General features: G+C 31.3%; 1 protein-coding gene across 2 annotated transcripts in view; it reads right to left on the bottom strand.

Moving 5' to 3' along the window:
• Nucleotides 1-352: 352 nt before the first annotated feature.
• Nucleotides 353-20,243, bottom strand: part of LOC148620158 (netrin receptor UNC5C-like) — a 43,059-nt gene continuing 23,168 nt past the window's right edge. The window contains exons 5-18 of one of the 2 annotated variants that reach the window (XM_088580784.1): nt 18,675-18,842; nt 16,201-16,362; nt 15,861-15,929; nt 14,003-14,131; nt 12,954-13,013; nt 10,380-10,808; nt 9,208-9,309; nt 8,446-8,615; nt 7,138-7,374; nt 5,211-5,357; nt 4,458-4,628; nt 3,574-3,695; nt 3,197-3,298; nt 353-2,577 (exon numbers count right to left, since the gene is read on the bottom strand). In XM_088580784.1, coding sequence (XP_088436910.1) covers nt 2,406-2,577; nt 3,197-3,298; nt 3,574-3,695; nt 4,458-4,628; nt 5,211-5,357; nt 7,138-7,374; nt 8,446-8,615; nt 9,208-9,309; nt 10,380-10,808; nt 12,954-13,013; nt 14,003-14,131; nt 15,861-15,929; nt 16,201-16,362; nt 18,675-18,842 — 2,240 coding nt within the window. In that variant the 3' untranslated portion in view covers nt 353-2,405. Of the gene's footprint in view, nt 2,578-3,196; nt 3,299-3,573; nt 3,696-4,457; nt 4,629-5,210; nt 5,358-7,137; nt 7,375-8,445; nt 8,616-9,207; nt 9,310-10,379; nt 10,809-12,953; nt 13,014-13,975; nt 14,132-15,860; nt 15,930-16,200; nt 16,363-18,674; nt 18,843-20,243 lie in introns of both variants that reach the window. The other variant, XM_088580783.1, reaches the window with a different exon arrangement.

The raw sequence follows: 20,243 nt of genomic DNA, 5'->3' as shown, positions 1-20,243 counted from the left end.
TAAACATGCCCAAATAATATTCTGTTCAGTAGTTGGGGAGGTGCTCTGGAAACTAATTTCAAAGGGACATAATTCAAAAATAAGTTGCGAGATCAAAATTTCCAAGTTTCAGAAATTCTGTTGAGTACTTTGAGAAATGTACAGAAAGACTAACAGACATGCCAATAATATTTTCATTCATGGATATCAAAATCACCATGCAATTTAAAATTTTCACTATCCAAGACTAAACTATCTGTGGATAGTAATAGGGTTAACTAATATGGTTTTAATCACATCAAGATTATCACCCAACAATCACAGCATACTTTCACAGCATTGGCAAAGTTAAGCAATAAAAGAGCCAAGCAAATTTAAGGCATTTTCAATATTTTATTTGTCATTGATTGTAAAGTTAAATATTACAATGCTTTGACATAAATATATATAAGTAAGAGTTTTTTCATACTATTCTTCAAATAATTTACAAATTCAACAAAGTTTCAACATGTATTTTAACTCCTGGCTTTTAACTGCAATACTGCTTTCTTGCAACAAAAAAAAACATCATTTCAAAGAATGCTATAGCATTCTTCAAAAGCTAACAAAACATATACACATACATAATACACCTTAACCAGCAGAAGTCAAATGGACACACGACAGTTCTATTTCTTTGCGCTATTCTGTATCAAGCCATTTAGGAGATAGACTTAAGCTAAGGGATATAACTCTTGAAATCAGTGATATGTTTGTGTCATTTTCATTTTCATCCCTGTCTGTCAAGCGTTTATTTGATACAGAATGAAAATTCAATTATGTTTCTTAGATGCTTAGTTGAGATTTACAAATGTACCACTGATTTGAAAGAGTTATGGCCCTTAACCTAGGTCAAGCTCCTTAATGCAAAAATGGAGTTGCTGACCTATGACTAAAATACTATACACATCCATAGGAAAAGATATGGCTTAAAAACTAAATAGCACCAGATTAAATTAAGTTTCTACCAGGTGTATACTGAAACTGAAATGCATGAAAATGAAGGTGTTTTTTTTTTAAACTGTTCTTGCATGTTCTTGCAAATTATTCAAGTTAAAAAATTTTACCAATAGCTAAATGAGCAACGGTGCCAACAGTAAAATTTCTGAACTCAGCAAATTTACAAATGCAAATTTATATGAAATCCACTGAAGTTTGAAAAAAAAACATAGGCAGAAAAAAAAACATTATTTTCCACTCCTTCTGCAAGTTTGCATGTAATGAAAAACTTTTAAATGCACTTAATGAAAATGAAAAAAAAAAATAGGTGGAAATATCAGATTTCATAAAACTTTTTAAAAAATCTTTTAAAATGAACCTAGACAGATACTATCTGTTCATGCATTTAAAAATAAAAAATATTTTTACACAAATTGTCAATATATTTTTACACAAATATGTATCTCCCACACAAAAATGACTAGAAAATATCTAAAATGATATACTTCCTCTCAAAATGATAAAATGACATCAGTTTTGTAAGATCACAAACAATTTGATTTTTTTTTTACTCTCCTCAAATATCTTTATTTTTTGTCTAACATCCCCATGAACAATGATGTATTTACAATGAATGCAAGCCAGGAATGGCAATTTTAAAATTTGTTTAGTAAAATTCATGGTTTCATTTAAGCAAAATTCTGATATGATATGAAATACATGTGATGAAATTCATATTAAAAAAAAAGTATTATTTCACAAAATACAGTGTTTGGAGAACTTATAGATTATCAAAAATGAATAGAAAATAAAATTGTAAAGAAACGAAGGGTAAGAAATAACTTGAAAGCATGAGAAAATACATAGAAAAGTCTGAAATGAGATTTTATCATCTTCCAATTCCAAACGAGGGAACTGTTCAATGACATATTTACATATGTAGTATTTTTCTCATCACAGATTCCCATAAGAGACAATATTAATTTGGACTTCTGTATCAGCAAAGACATTAAAATAAGTTGCATATTTCAAAACACATTAATCAGCTGTAGTATGTCTTACATACATTTTATCCAAAGTCTCAATGATTTGGACTTTCTCCTCCTTTTTTTTTCACACACTACGCAATGCATAGCAAATCTTTATTGCATTATTTTGATATTTGGCTCAGTAGTTGGATTTTTATGTCGTTACACTTGCATTTTTATCAAATACACATGTTTATTGTACTTTACTGAGAGTTCATAAAATAGGACATGTCCAGTTAAGTAGCACTCTTGAAGTAATGTCTATTTCTTTCTCCTCATTCTGGAACAGCACTAAGTCACATGACCCAGCAGTCATGCCATAACTTCACTGTCACATTAGCTTGACTCAGCAAGCATAATTTGTGTTTTATCACATTTTTAAAGGAATCACATTTGCATAGCAGAAGAATATTTCTTGTGTCATAACCAAACTCCCATATCTTTCTCTAATACAGCAGCAGCATCCATCCGACCCATGACACGGAAAATGTTCATTAAGTCAGTTATTGCAGTCTCCTCTCGGTGTCTTGCTTCCCACAAGTCCAAAATGTGTTCTGTAGGAGATGGCTTTGTAGCAAAATACTGCACATATCTGAAAGAATAAAAGAATGAAAACTTATTTTGAGTATATTTCAAAATTTCTACAAGGAAATATAAAACTGTTGTAATATTCTTTGAAAATTAACCTTTTTTAAAAAACAACTTTATTTAATTATTAAGGTGACTAAAGTCATTTTTAAAAGCCACACCTATAATACAATATAAGAAATAACAGAGATATGATTCAGGTAATATACAAAGATGTTACCAGAATACACAAAGTTCCACTTTTAGAAATCTCTATTTTTGTGCTATAATCGTTTATTTTACATGTGATCTTTCTTATTGTTTCTAATATCTTACACCTGATTCTACCACATCATAATGAACAAAGTCTAATACAAATCTGATCTATGACCTCAGCACAGAAATTCAAGATTTCAGTCTGACAGGAAGTTACTTTGTAATATAGAGTAAGGATCTAAACTAGTTTTGAAACTTAAAAGAAAAAAAGAAACAAAATGTCTCATAGCTTCCATCTTAAAATTTTATTAATTTATGTGAAGAAAAGTAAATAATGCTTAACTGTAAAAGACTTAAAAATACTAATATATTCAACCTTATCCTCCTACAGGTTACCCCTGCCTGATATTACCTACAGGTCAACTTACCTATCAACAGTGAGGGCTTGTGCAAGCATTCTCCAGTCGTTTCCTCTGGCATTTGGAGGGTCTAGAAGTAAGCAAAGCTGGTACCTTATACGACTGGGTAATCTACAATGAAATAAACATATTGAATACAGAATTTGGAAAAGCACCCTACATTTCAACACTATACAATAAATTACCTAAGGAAGGTAATGAAAATGAAATGAATAATTGGAAAACCATTTTCGTCAGGTCTATATGCTATGGCCAATTTTTTAATCGAATAATTTTGTACATCAGTTTGATTGTTTGTTTTTTTTTTCCCACAAGTTCCATTACATAGTTGTAATCGTAAGAATAAATCTTTGCCTAATTATTTATCATTTTTAAATGTACATTACCTGAAGTTATTAGCAGCTGGATCTAATGTAACCATTGAATTGTACCCTGAACTAGCATTAGTTGTGACTGTTGATGATCGACCTTTCAAAGTTGATGATTGGACAGGGATTGGTAAGGGTTTCTAAAACAAACAAGAACACATGTAATTTTTAAGACTATAAAACATAAGATGAGACCAACATTTACATCTGTATTTGAAGACCTGTTTTTCTTGAACTGCAAAGTAGCCCACAGAGTTCTGAGAAATAACACAAAGTATTAAACAATGGGTTTTATTCAGGAAAGTTTGTTAAAATGCATCAAACCTAATGTCTGTTTTACATTAAAACATACAGTACTCCCACTCATCGAGGATCAGGTATGGTGTAACAAAAGTTTAAGACTAATACAGCTTCATCCTTCACCTATAATCTTAGATTGAAAGCTACAAAAGGCAAAACATTTTCTACATGCCACAAAACACTGCATGTCCTTAGCAGCCTTTAATTTTCTTGTAATTAAATGAAGGTCAAGATCCTTTAAGAACAATGCACTATAGTTTTTGGCAAAAGTTAAGTGGAATGTGCAATGAAAGTCTGTAGAGTGTTTTTTTTCAAATTTATGGGGAAAATACTTAAGCCCTCTTGTTATACAAGTGGTGTTACCAAAAATATTATACACTGAAACCAATTTAAATCGAACTCCTTATTGCACTTTAAACCTGGTTCATTTAGACAGGTGTCTGGTTTAAAAAGGTTCAGAATACATTTAAATTGATAAAAGGAACATTAAAAGTGTCTGGTTTAGACAGGTTTTCAGATTGTTCATGGTTCAGTTTTAGAGAGGTTTCACAGTAGCATTGTCTTATTGACCTTTTCCTCATATCTTTTATACTAGTACTTACATCTTTAAAATTGTTGGCAATATTCAGCACCTGTCTGTTGCTAAGAATAGCTTTTTGATAGACTTGTACTTTACAGGAAACATTGTGAAGTCCACGCTCCGCCATTTCCAAGGAGAAGGAACAATGAAGGTTATTCTGATTTCCACTCCATATATGTTGGAATGGTATTTCCTTAAATAGAAAAGCAATAACCTGAGATCAAATTTCTAAATTTAGACATTACTTTTCCCTCTATAATAGAATTCATTTTTATTCTTTCTACTTTCATTTTGTTGACCTCTATATTGGATGAATTGAATGGAAGTACCTTTTACTACAAATAGTTCTTTTTAGCAACTGCAAAACATTGCAGATGCCCTTAATTGTGAATTATATTAAATACAAGCCATAAACAGAGTGTATTTGAAACAAACAACAATTTATGTAACCTGAACAAGATTTGATAACTTTGTACATTTCTTACTCTATGATAAACACATGAAATACCATTTCAGTAGTAAAATTCATGTCAAGTAAATAAGATCTTAGTTGTATAAATATGTTATTTAAACCAAAATAGTCTTAAGTATTGACAATAAGTATTCAATCACCTAACTAGGTGCAAAGAACAGTATTGTTCACTAATCACCCCCAAGATATAGATTAGCACCTTCAATCCCCGACTTACCAATATTCAATATCACCAGTAACAGTTATTGTATAATACCTGGCAATAAACCATGGTTTTACCTGGTGATAAAATGATTATTTTACCTGGTAATTAGCAGCTAATTTACTCCTCCATCCAGGTGATAAGTCCTCTATAGTTAGACAGAGATTATGTCCTCCATCTTGGAATGGTATCTGTTTGGGTTTGTCCAGCAGTCTTCCACCATATTTGTTTTCTTCTTGTATTACACTCTGTAATCAGTGAAAGAAATTAACAGTGGACCTACAGAATGAGTCTATGCAAAATCAAGCAGGACTACGATGAAATTGGCTCAATTTCCTTTGAAATGTACAGTGTAGTCTACATAAAATGATGATGGGTCTATGTTGACAAAAATTAACCTTCTAAAACTGCTAGGAAATTCTGGATAGAAATATCTTGGCTTTTTTCTACCCAATGTTCTATATGAAAATTTCATCATTGATGTCTTTTCCCTTCCGTATGGTCTCATAATATGTCAAACAAATTTATTTCTAAGAGTTTATCATTGTCACAATTTAAAAAGAGCTCCAATAAACCAAAATAAAATGCCCCAAAATATCCCGTCATTCAAAAATTCAAAATGACAACCCCCTTTTTTTTTTAATTAAAAAAGTCCCACAGAAAACCCCAATTGTTGGCATCTGGAATTATGAAATTACTGGTGATTCATGATTTCTGTGGTTTGAAAAACAATAATTTATCTTCAACTGTTACTAAATCAAAAGAAATTAGATTCCCAACTGCCAACTGAGGCTATTTGTCATTTTAATTGTGGTAAGTTACTTATGACCCATGGAAATTAAATGCAGAAAATTATTGCCTGATCCCACATTTTTGTAATGTAAATTACTTCAAGTGATATAGTGGTCAGTGTTATCATCTGGACAAGCTTTAGCGGACATTTATCATGTTAAGAACATCCCATAATCATAATCTGACAATCTTTGTTTGCATTATCAACATCAGCTGCTCATCTCCTTTGTATAAAATCACAAATAATTCATGGGCAAATAAATCTCTTCAAACCCAGTACTCAACTTTTGTATTCTTGGACACTGATGAATGTGAAAGATTTTCAGGATTTCATACTTCAATTGTACTATTTTTGAGCATGTCTGCAGTGACATGACATGAGGTTAAAAAGTTTGGCAGATTAAATTGTGCTGATGCAGTCACAATCAATGGGCTTCAAATTTAAAGTCTTTCAGTAATTTTTCATTTCTGAGGACAAAGGATCTTTAAAATACTCCTTATTTTACATTGACAAATTAAATATGGGGAAACCAGTTTACCTTCAACTCAACAGGGAGAGTAGATTATGTCCAAATTGAACAAGTATTTGGTTTAAGCCAACCATTACAATACGTAAACTCGGTATTCAAGAGACTGTCCATGAAGAAACCGGCAGATATAGACAACAATGACAGAGTAAGTTTAATCCCACCATTTGTGGGGTCCAATGTAATGTTGAACTTCTAATGATGTCAGAAAGAAGTGATTTTTCTGTATCAAAAGTGGATGTTCAAAACTAAATTATGAACAGATCAAAGAGTTCTTTCCCTTTACCCTACCGGTGCACCTGGTCCATGCTCCCGAGGCTTTTAGTGGAGCCCGAGTTGCTCATTTACTTTTGTTACTTTGTATGTATTATTTAAGTTACTTTATCTTATTTGTTGTGTTTGTCTGTTTTCCATGTCTGGTCTTTGTCCCTGGATTTTTCTGTAATCTTGGTTTCCTTGATTACTCTTTCTACTGCTTTCTATGAATAACTTTTCATTTTACCATTTTTAAGATTTCTATTGGATGAAAATGTTGTTGAAATAAAATTGTGCATGAGGCAGCCATTTCCTTGGGTTTTCCATGTACATCCTCTTCAAGACTCCAGAGCATGACTGGTTTAAAAAGTCTTCCCTTTATACAGGTTCAGCTTAGACAAGGTTTTTTTATTATTCAGATTTAGCTAAGATAGGTTTTACTACAGGAACTAACCTCCAAAGCATCATGTGTGTCCTCTACCATATAAACACGAATATTGAAGTCCATAGATGGATTCTGAGTGGCAGCAAATGCAGCCAATCGTAAGATTTTAACTGACCGACCACCCGGAATCGATTCTCCAATCAATGCATATCTCATTAACTGATCTGTCATAATGTGACAAGCCGTTGGGTCTAACTGTGTGTATACTGAGGTATTAATTGTCTCTTGTCCTAATGTTACTATTCTCTGTAATGAAAAAAAATGACATGCAATTATATATCACAAGTCACCATACATAAGGTCCAAAGAAATTGTGACCTTTATGAATTTTTAAGGCCCTTTTTAAATTAAAGCATGGGTTCTAAATGACCAATTGTAGTGTTATCTCTTTATTTCTAAACATAGGTGGGAAAAATCAATTGTTTCTGATAATTAAGAGGAAATTAACATTTCTACCCATGACAGAATCATTAAAGCTGAGGAAATAATATTTCTACTCAATCTAATTATCATTTTAAAAAAGAGGCAATAATAGCCACCTTCATGGAACAAATACATATAGTGACAATGTAGTCGACTAAATACATGAAAGAAATATCTGAATATTGTTATAATTAATTTATCAACTTTATTGACACTTCATCTTTACAAAGCTTAAAATCATGAGGCATAACAATTCATTTATAACTTTCAGCATGAAACAATCAATAGAATCAACTTATAAATCCACAAACTTCACACTTCATGCTGTTCTTAATCAAAATTTTAAGTTCCAAACCAATATTTAAAAGAATTTAAAAATGCATGTACAAATAGGCCACACCGACTAAAATGTTTTCTCCTTCATTATTTCAATGACTGGAAAGGAAAAAGATCAAAATGAAATCGACTAAAATTATACATGTTGGTGGCTTAAGCCTATTATCTATACTGTTTGTATTTAAAACAATCCTAATTAAAATTAGACCTATCAATTGTTCCATTCAGCATGTAGAATTTATCAACATTCCATTCTACTTTCTGTTCTGATGACCTTTCTGATCAGCCAATCAGATTTCAACTTTCATGATTATGATAGCATTAATCAAAGGGAAAAACCAAGGATTCTCAAAAGGTCATCAGAACATAAAGTAAAATGGAGTGTGGTTAGATCCTACGAGCAGTGATTGATAGGTCTAATTTTAATTAAATTTGTATTCAAAATTTCATGTTAAAATATCGCCATACCTATTGAAATGCATGATGTACAGTTTCTTTTATTCAAATTAATCAAAATAGAATATAAATTTATTTTAGAATGTTTAATCCTCAACTTACATGCCACCGTGGCGGTTCATCAGGGGGCGTGTCACTAGCACACAGTGACAGTATCCATCCTCCCTGTCTCATACTAGCACAATGTTGGAAGGATATAATAACTGGCTTCTTTAATATTCCTGGCATTCCAGGTCCACATAAAATCACAGGACTAACAATGGTCTGGCGTTCTGTAAATAATTAGGTTCATCATATACTTAAGGATTATAATTGTTCAAGGGTACCAATTTTGTGGTTTTTATGGTTGAGTAAAAACCACAAATTCAAATTCATATTGAAATGTTAAATTTCTATTCAAAACTTTAAAGCTGCATTAAATCCTTGGATATATTCAAATCTCCACAAACTACATGTAACAAAGTTTACTGATTTCAAGAAAACAAAAAAATTACCAACACATACAGGAACCATCACAGTTACCTGCTATTCAGAAACACAGTGACGATTAACCAATAAAGTTTCTACTTATTGTTTTCTATTCTTCATATCAATTTACTTCAAGGCAAAATATCTTCCTAATCTACATTGCACAGAATGAATAAGTAACTTTATTTGACAAGTTCTAGCAAATGACAAATAGATTTGTCTTTTCATATCCCTTAATTTCTTAATAAACAGGACAACTCCCTAAATACTTCAAATATCATAATGAAACCAATGCAAAGAATTTCAATACCGTTGCATGACAACACAATTACTTGTAGGAGTTCTCATTTTTTCCTAATTTACGTACTTTTATATAGAGATGTTATTTCTACCCACCTAATAATTTGGGCCTGTCCTTGTCATCTCGACAAACAGCAAGGAAAAATTCTTCTGAGTGACCTTTTTTAATAGCTCCTTCAGGAACAGTTAGACTTACACCTGTACAAAGAAGAAAATAATATTTCTTCATTTACTACCAATCAATAGCCAATAAAGGATTTATTAACTCAACTTTTCTAAAAGATCAATCATATACAACATGTATTCAATACTGAACAATCTTCACCAATTTCCATAAACTGATAATATAAATGCATTGGTGGTGATAAAAATGGAACAAGCATTTTATTTAAATTATTTATGAGCAAATTATGCGTTACATTTTTAGAAGTTTATTATAAAAATCTGTAATTTGTTTACTTAACACAGAATAGAAAACCCAGTCAATAAGACTTCCAGGTGCAGGGCAATTACAGCCATATATTTAAAATTTGAACAAGTTATTCATGATAAAGATGTTGGGATGTCATGAGGTATTACTCAATAATGAAGATAGAAGTTGACACCTTATAAAGAGTTACTTAGATAAGCCTGAAGGAAGGTGTAAACCACTGCCAAGTATAAAGTTTGGAGTACTTATCTTTACAAATTTGACAGCAAGACACTTTATTCCAAAATAAGTTCTCAACAGCATGGAATATTGCAATTTGAATTAGAACATCAATGACATTCACTAAACAGTACTTTCAGAAAGACATGAAAAAAAAATTGCTTTTGCACTTCAGTAGTAGTCTTTGTAAGAATCATGCAAAATCTATATGTGATGCACCCCACAAAATGCTACATATTTTTATTTTTGTAATTAAGTTGTTTTATGGGTCCATATTATGAAATGTTTAATTACTCATTCCAATTTTCCTGCTCTTAGAAGATAATCAACATTGAAAATCCAATAGATTCTATTGTATTTGAGTGTCATTTACTGAGTTAGCTCCCTTAATTTTAAATATACAGTGCATTCTACATAATTTTTATCTCCTAAGAACATGGGTTATATGAAAAACTGAATGTTAATTGGCAATTCAAACAAAATATCAAAAATAAAAATATGTAGGTTTCCACCTATGAATTGCATTTTGCATCATTCTTAGTTGGAGTGCTACTGAAGAACTGCACATTTATCAGAAGTGCCACCTGTATAGCCTACATTTCATTTCAAATATACATACCTGATTCCTGAAGAGCAAGCCTTCCTCCAGTTTGATTAAATGTCCCCCATACAACAGCCTCCAGATCTATGTTGCTTGGCAACTGAAGTGAAGCTACAGAGTGACGATTGTCCATTGCACTGTCACTGAATGATGGAGGTCTATGCGCACTAACTGTCATTGTGTTTTTGTCTGACATGTGATCACTTGAATGATGGGAAGAATGGTTAGAAACTGAATGGTTTGAAACTGACGATTCTGCGTATGGCTGTCCAGAATTTATCACAGAATTAGAAAGTCTGGTATCGAAATTGATATCTGGTTTATCATAGATATTTTCTGTAGAGCTGATCATGTTGTTGTTAGGAGGAGGCTCAGGACTGGGCGTGGCACTCTGATAAGGCACCGATACCATAGTTTGGGTTAGATCAGGCTGAACTGATATCATATCTGAAAACACACAGAAAACATTGTAGTGTTATAGAATAAAAGCTATTCAAACTTGGAACGAGAACCTTGAACAGCAATAAAGAATATACCAGTAAGAATGAAACTCAAACAAATAGAGAACATGGGCGTAGAAACCGGTATGGTTGGTGCTGCTCTGACAGTACCAATAATTTTGACAGGTATGGTATGCCATAGCAATAATTTTCACATTTTTGTGGTAAGGCCTCATCTCAATATATCAAAAACAGTACCAAGTTTTTGCTTCCTACGCCTGTGGAAAATTCTGTCAAGTCTTTGATTTCTTTCGATATGACTTAGTAAAGAAAAGTTGTATTCAACAACAGGAAGACATTCAGAAAATGTTTAACTTCAGATGCTATAAGAACTCCAGACATGATAGAGCACCTGCTTTATTGAATACAAAAAAAATACATAAAGGGGCTATGGCATGCAAAGAACAAGAGCATAATATAAACAAATTCAAAAAATGCAACAACTGACAAGAGGAGTTCAAGACTTATGGGTTTTATTATAGCACATGACAATCTAACTCTTTTCAGCAAATATTCTGGTATGTGAAAAGATTCCACGATCGTAACACTGTGATCTACTGAGATCATATCTCGACTCTTAGCCAGTCAGTGTCACACATAATAACCAGGAACAACTTCAAAAATTAGACGAAAATTTCATGCTTTGTTTCTTCTCAGCTTATGTCATGTAAAACTTTCTATCACTAGGCTCTAATGATTAGGCAATATGTTACAAACAATTAACAATGTCATCCATGAGATAACAATTGTGTCATTTTCTCACAACGAATATTATATCAACTATGATAGTCTCTCTGGTGCCAAGGCTCTGGTTTTCACATGTAGATAATAATTTCCTTGTCTGATCGAGATAAAAACATATTCAGAAAATATGTGAGTATTTGAAATTAAGAGGAAATAAAAGCTAAATGCTAATTTAAAATGTGTAATGCTAGTAGGTTTTTTCCCTGCATGCTTAACATTTAATATTGAGTTTTGCTTAAAATGCCCACTTCAGACTTTAAAACAGCTTCAAAAATAGTGATTTTTAAGTGTCAGTCTCTGTAAAAATCAGGCAGTGGCTAAAAACACAGTATGAAAAAAAAACACTATTTTGAAAGTTTAATTTGGTAAATTGAGTAATAATTTCATTGAAATGCACTGAAAATGAACATTTTAAGGGCAGATAAATCTGTCAAAATCCATTTTTTTTACCATTCTATTGAAAAATTTCTGAGCAAATTCAATGATGAAGTGATCAAATAATGGTATTTTCAAATAAAGCATCTTTGAATTAAGTTATATTGTCAGATCGGTGTGGTTTCTGATTTTACCATTTTGCCTGATTCTTATGAATACTTACACTTAAGTGTATGGGATTAAATTTTACCATGACAAAATAAAGTCAAAATTCAAAGAAAGAAGATTTTGCAGGAAGATTACCTTCACTCTACTTCAACATTAAAATGTGGCATGAAATAAGAATTTAATCTAATTGGCTACTAGCATAAGTTGCATATTGCATTAGTTTATTGGCCCAATGAAAGAGTAAATATTCATCTCAAGGGTAAAATTTCCACGAGACTTTAAAAAAATAAATCTTCACTTTATGTTATCTGGAGCACTTCATCTCCTGATTCAAAATTTTGTAACCTTATTATGAATTCTGGGAGGTAATAAACAGCAAGTAATATATTGAAACATCTGCAAATTTGAAGTTCAGGTTTTCACTAGAGGGAAAAAGATTTCATCTTTAAATTTATCACTTATCAACACTGTACAATATCATTTTATAGTAATCTCTTAGATGCACAATATATCTTTTTCAAATAAAAATCTATAGTCAAAAACATACAACTGCTACTTAAAATTTGTGCAGACTCCCATAACCATGCATCTTTTACATTACTTGTCAAAACTAAAATTCCTGGCAATATAAAGATCTCCATCAAGTGATATAACACTGAATGATTTTTTTTTTATGAAAATCTAGCAAATAACAAAGGAAGAGATGAGGACAGCACTATAATAGACAGACAGACAGACAAAACCCTGATATACCCTCAATCTTCCTTTGCATGGGGTGTTACAATCAATTCTTTAAAAAACTTACCAGTCCCATTCTTATTCATCTTCTTTTCTTCATTTGATGAGAGACTTGGAGAATTAGGACCTAAATTATAAAAAAAAAATTATCATTTCATAACTAATTCAATTTCATTTATAAATTATATAACATGGGCTTATAAATGGAATATGACCCCATTATTAATCTGAAGTTTACTATCAGTACTAAATCTGAAGCAGAGACATGTTAATTGTAATTAGACTAAACATGTCTCTGTCTGAACATATTAAGCTGCCACTAAAAATGAAATTTAGAAATTTAAAAGGACTACGAAGAAGGTATAGACTAATGGGCCATCAAAGAGATAACTTAATTCTGTAAAAAAAATTTGAAAAAAACTTTTATCATTAATAACTGCATGATTCTTTATAATAGGAAGATAAAATTCACATTTTCTTGACTAGCTTGTAAAATAATCTGTCAAAATGCTCCAATATATTGAATGAAGTGGAATGCATTACTGATGAAAGTATTCAAATTTACAAAATTAAGTTGTCAAGTGGTAGAATACATAATTCAACAAATAATTCTGTTGTACAAAGAATAAAATTATGTAAGTCTATACTTGGGAATTCTGAGATAAATTAGTAAGAAAATACCTCAGCATAAACTCAAACCCAATGAGAGAAAATGCCTCAGCATAAACTCAAACCCAATGAGAGAAAATGCCTCAGCATAAACTCAAACCCAATGAGAGAAAATTCTCACTTCCATAGTTATATCAAAGCAGCCATATTCTATTTTTTTTTCTGCCAAGTTGATCAAAAATACACAATATGTTCAGTTTTACTTAAATCAATTGCTGAAGAATGAAAAACCATGGATGTGAGCATGACTTTATATAGCTATCAAAATTGTGATAGTTCCTTAAAGTAAACCTCCTCAATTTACATTTTCATAAATTCACTTTCCAAAGCTTCACTTTGGCCAAAGAATTTGTAACTAACGATTATTTGAGAAAGGTCAATTATCCATGTTCGCAAGTCATGGTAATGGAGGTAACTCACTTCCACTAGAGTAGCCATCCAACATACCATGATGGTGGCGATTCCTTCGTCTGATGAAGACCACCACGATTACGACTACTGTGATGAGGGCAGCAAATGACACACAAAGTCCAACATATATGGCAATATTTCCCTTCTGTGCTTCATTTGGAGCAACTAAAAAAATAATTATCACAATTGTAAATTTTTATCATGAAAATACAGTGAATTTTGTCTTTATCAAAAACCTGAATAATCTGAAAACCTGTCTAAACCGGACACCTGTTAAAGTCCCTTTATATCAGTTTAATGTATTTTAAACTTTTGTGAACTGAACATCAGACTAAACCAAACCAATTCTGAAGTCCAAAAGGGTTTTCACTGCATAAAGCTACAGTGATATGGTAGGTAACTTTCAATTATCAGGTCACTTTTAGGCATTTTAAAAAATATTATTCAAAGGATCTTTGCTGCAATATGTTCAATACTCCAATCTTCAAGGTAAGCTTTTCAATAAACAGGACTCAAACAAAATTTTGGGAAACTTTTTATATAATTTTGAATGGACTGTAACTTGTATAAATGGAATTTTTACATGCCCACTATTACTTTTACCAACCTCAGGCTTCAGATCACTGGTTTATTGTGAAAACTGTGTTTTTTTATAAAAAAAAGTATCCATCCCAAACATGATTCACTTCCAAAAAGCTGACTATGAACCCTTATCTTCACAACCTTCAAAATGGCGGAACAATGTTTTTCATCTCAATTTAACATTCACATTACCTGATAACTATTCTACATAAATAGGTGGCTTATGAACAACTGTTGTAGAACTTTAATCAAAGGCAATGATAAAAAAAAAAAGCAAAGACACATTTAAGATTTTAGCTTCAAGCAGTTATTCATTTAATAGTAATACAGCCTTTCATCATTATGCAAATGACTTAAAAGTATTTGACCGATTTGTTAATATTCATCATAATAAAACAATGTGGGACATCATTTGCGTACTTGGTAGAATTTTTGATACATGAACATACATCAAAATAGTTACTTGACTTTTGATGGAGATTTCATGATTTGGTATTCTAGCTGTGGCTAAATTTGAATTCGAATATTAACAACAAAGAGGAAAGATATGGAAATTTTAAACAGGAAAGACATTAATGATAGATTTTCTATGACATGTCGTAGACGCATTAAATTTGAACCAAATCAATACATCATATTTAATGGCATCTTTTTTTAAATTAAGAAATAAATTACACTTAGACAATATATTCCAAATGCAAAATGAATTTCTCAGCAGGGCACACCTTTTAAAACAGTTGGGGGAAGTATATGAACCCAGTCCTGCATTTCAAAATGAGTGCATTACATTCTATTTACAGTATTGTGCGTGAAAAAAAAATCTACAAAAAATGCATGTTGAAACAAAATAAAATTTTCCAAATAAAAATGGCAATGTTAGTATTTTCTGTAAAATAATAGTGTTTACTTAATATCTTTTCATGGTCTGTATGCCTGACTAAACCAAATTTTAATTAAAACCATAGATACTCTACTACCAACTTCTTAATTCTGTACATCAAGAAATTTCATAAAACAAAAAAATGTTGACTCTAGAAAAAGCTCAATTTCCAAAGGAAGATAACTCTCACAATATTAGCCATTCCAACATGTTCAAGAGGCTCATAGAAGCAACATTTGGTATATATGTATCATCCTAATCCCCTGAGAAATGTATACATTAAAGGCTCAAATGGACCTGCACATGCAAGGCATTTTGAAGTCCCCTAATCACATTGCACTTCCCAAATATTCTTTAAAAAAATAGTACTGTCAAGAAATTTCTTTGCATATTGACTTATAACAATTCATGAGAAAAACTGTTCAAACGCACCTTTTCTTTCTGGGTCAGCATCATTATAGTTGTTTCTGTTTCTGTCAATGTTATTATAACCCCGTCGACCTGTAAAAATAATACATGTACTTAACAATTTTTTTTTTAATTTATCATATAATCATTACTAATATAATTCATATATTTTATGAATGGGGTGCTGAAAGGTCATTTGCATAAGATGTTGAAAAAGTCCTTTTAATAAAGATCTCCAAAATAGAAGCAGTGATTCAGCAAAAAAAATTGCCATATTAAATGTAGTAATGCAAAACATAGTAATTAGGAATAAGTTATTCCCTCCATCCAAACATAAAATTCAACATGAGAACTTTTCTATTACCTCTGCACATTCCTCCAGTACAGTTCATTGTGTCAAGGTCGTTTCCATAACAATAACCTCCACCATTCAATGGAGCAGGATTATCACACTGTCTTCTACGATGATGTAGACAGTCTGGACTGCAGGTTGACCATGAACTCCACAGAGACCAACCTCCGTGAACTAAAATAAAAAAATGATTTTTAACAGGGGTTCAAAGGAAAGATAGTCCAAGGTCCACACCCCATCTTCTTAATTTGAAAGGGACCATCAAAGTTTGAATGGAGTGGACCTTTGGCTTAAATACAAACTAGTTCAGCATGGGTATTAGTATTTCTACAGCAGTTAAAGGAACTTATTTTTGTAGTTGACTTTTAATATTTTAAGAGTGTCATATGAGATGAGATCCCTACATTTATTTTTTTTATTAATAATATAATGGAATGTAATGGCCATAATTTTCAATGACTGACTTCAAATAAGAATTAATTGCTCAAGAACATTTGATCAAAATGCATAAATTGTAGTTTTTCTCAATGAATAAACAAAAGCAGATGTTTTAGAGATGATTTTGTGGTCCCTTTGTAGTTTTAAAAAAATTTGACCTCCAATAAAGGTTCGAAATGTTTTGTTGCAGACTACCTGAACTTTATTTTGACATATTTAATCATACGTGTGTTGAGGTGAAATGACATTCAACTGAACAAGATGCAATGAGCCAATAAGACTATGGCTGAAAAAAAATACAAACTGAATTGATGGTGCAGAAAATACATTCTTGGAGTAGTGAAATGAAGAACAATGGGTGTTCAAAACCAGGCTATAATTTATAAGTGATGCAAGCAGCAGGTTTCCAAATAAAAGTCATAGCAGCACTTTCATATGTGATTTATGAAATAAATAGGCTATGGAAAATTTGGTGAACCAAAAAGATTTCAAAACAACTTCCCAAGTTCCAAGGTTTAAATGAAAAAGACATGCAAATGTAGGACTAATAAAAAATAGATTGTTCAAAAGATGAAATAACTTTATCACATTTCATTTTATTCAAATGAAAGGCATAAAAAAACATGAAAAAAAGTACATTGTATTTTAAAAGATGAAAAATAAAATGTAATGACAACACAATCGGCTCACCTCCATCTTCAATGAGAGCATTAACGGTAAAATCAATGAGTGCACTTCCTATGTGAAAACTTAGGGAGCAAATAAAATTAAGGCGGCATTAAAATGGTGAAATGATCATGCTTCATGATGGGGTCAGTATTTAGAATGAAGATCTACTGGGAATAATAAGTAATGATTCCAAATTAAATTTTCAATGATCAAATTTGATGCAAAAAAAGGCAGAAAATTTAATGTTAATGTACATGTACACTGAACCCTGTCCAAAATAAACTGTGAATATGCAAATTACCTGCCTTGAAAATCAGACTACAAGGTATGACCTTTTATTTTCAGTTCTTTTTTTTTTTGTAAATGAAATATTACTTATATAATAATATAATTTACATAGTCAACCTAAATTATAAATGTGTATGCAATTAAAACAATTGAATAAATTTGTTCGGCTGTCACAATTATTAAAAGATGTTCACAGATGAACTTAAGTATTTGTTCAGCAAGACAAGTCTTAAAATCATATTGGCGAAATTATAAAGACCATATGATGCCATGTTTCATACAAAGAAAACAATTTAACAATCACAGGTTTAAATGAAATAGACACATGTTCAACATTTTTATTGTAATTAACTTTTGATACCTCAAAAGATGTTTTCATTCTGTTATTGTATCCATTTAGATAGACAAGAAGCTCTTTCTAGTGTTTAGAATTTGTTCCAGAAATCTTTTAATCCATTTTATTCATGTGACTCAGTTTGATTCCATCTTAATAAAGCCCTACACAGAGCTACGTTCATAGGAGATCAAAAGAATATGCTAGTGCTAAATTGTTCAAAACACAGGGGTCTATTCATTCCCAGAAAATCCAGAGTAAAATCCCTATGTAACATTTTATGAGGTACAAGATAATTAAAAAAAAAATACTGAATGGTATCTTTATATCACTGCAAACTGCCAAGAGTAGGTAGTCTATGAAAAGCTTATAGGAACATACAGAATGACCTTCCGTGTCAAACAAAATCATGGTCACAAAAGACAGGTGGTCATTATATACAGGTTAATTTTACATAAAATACATTACATAGGGATATTTAACAGTCAGACAGGTATTGTTGAATGAAGGTGGTTGCAAAGACATGTTTGTACGTGAATCATAGAGTCACGTAAAGGTTCAAATTTACTTAAATTGGAAACAGGCTATAGATGTCTTGAACTGAACCTTTCTAACAATGCAATGAGATGTAGCAGAATGGCATAAATTAATCACAGTATTTCTTACATGTGGATAAAAACATTGGCACAATCTGTTAAATAGCCTGAGTGACAAAATGTAGCAGAGAGACATTGATAAATTATATCATTCATTATACCTGGACAAATGGTGGCACAATCTGTTTCTTGTTTTTTGTCACCAGCACACTGACTTCCTCCATTCAGTGGAGCGGGGTTAGTACAGGATCTTATTCTCCTCTGGGTTCCTTTTCCACACTTCACTGAACAATCTGACCATTGACTCCATGTTGACCACCCACCATTTACTAAAAATAAAAAATGCAAAAGTTTCCTCAGGTATGTCATATTTACTTAAGAAATGAAGTCATTAATTTATATAGTTCAAAGTTCAATGTTGTCCTGTTTTGACATTTTTTGGAGGGTATAAAGGAATCACCTCAAGTATTTGCTCTATTTTTGGCTTGTAAGTGGAGCTTCTAAACTACTAAAACTGCATTGTCACAATAAATAATCGCAAAGCAAAAAATACAAGTATCATATTTATAAAATATCATTTACTCTCGGCTATTTACTTAAAACATAAGCCACACCCAATGTTACCACCAGAAATTTGATAGGACTTAAATGATATAATCAAAAGAAATGCACAATGAAATGGGAAGACATTACTTTACACTTTCCAATTTCTTTTATCTATATCGTCCAAATTACAGAAAGCATGTTAAGTAACCCCGCTATTAGATTGTACTAAGTGTTTTATGCAATTTGGCAAAATGTTCTTTTGAGCTGAAACTATAAAAATGTGTGAAGATATACATTTATAAGTTTAGTATATATTGAGTAATTTAAATATATGTTTTTTATATGTTTTTAAAGATAAAGAATTACTGGTTACATTATTTTTATGTGTTAAAAAGTTTTGTGGTCCACTTAGATTGTTATCAATTTCCTTCAGATTCTCACAATGTTATATTGATTTGAAAAACTCCCACAAAATACATTTTTAATTTTATAAATAGTACAGGCATTATATCTAATATGGTAATTTCAATCTTCTCAGCAGTTTATCCTCATGTTTAAATTGTAAGTGATTAAAATCGATAACATGAAATCAAAAGCTTCATTCAGAAAAGACAACATGCAGAGAAGCTGAATGAAAACCTGGCGATTTCATGAAAACATGTTACTGGTAAAATTTTCATGTGAGTTTTGCAATCACGGTGGCATGTATATTTGCATATATTAAGGCTAAGATAGCATTTGTTGGTATCCTATAATTTAGGTTGATGGGTAGCATGTGTACTTGCACATACGGTAGTAACTGGTTAAGCCCAAAATAGCATTTGCTGATTTCCTGTCCGCATTCAGGTTGGTTGGATTTTATCTTTCAAAGGAAATTATAAAAAACACTTGTCTCTTGTGAAAAAGATTGCTTTAATATTAAATTTTACAGTATTTACAGTAGACCCTTAAGAAGACAAAAAAAAACACCTTTTTTGTTTGCCCTTACATGTTGTTGTGCTTTTTGTTTTGTTTTTGTTTTTTTGTTTTTGTAGCTTTTCAAAAATGACTAAGCTTTTTATTCAGACCTGTTCATGCTACCTAATGACAATCCATATTTTTGGTCGTACATCATGAAAATGATCTGTAAAATCCTTAATTTTAACTCGATACTAAGGAGAGATTCAAAACCAATAAAGCTTTAT

Source organism: Perna viridis, chromosome 4 (assembly GCF_037379345.1).
Source record: "Perna viridis isolate PV_CMFRI_1.1 ecotype Kerala chromosome 4, ASM3737934v1, whole genome shotgun sequence".
Classification (NCBI taxonomy): Eukaryota; Metazoa; Mollusca; class Bivalvia; order Mytilida; family Mytilidae; genus Perna; species Perna viridis.
The sequence above is the reverse complement of the archived record's forward strand: the minus strand, read 5'-3'. Positions and strand labels throughout refer to the sequence as shown.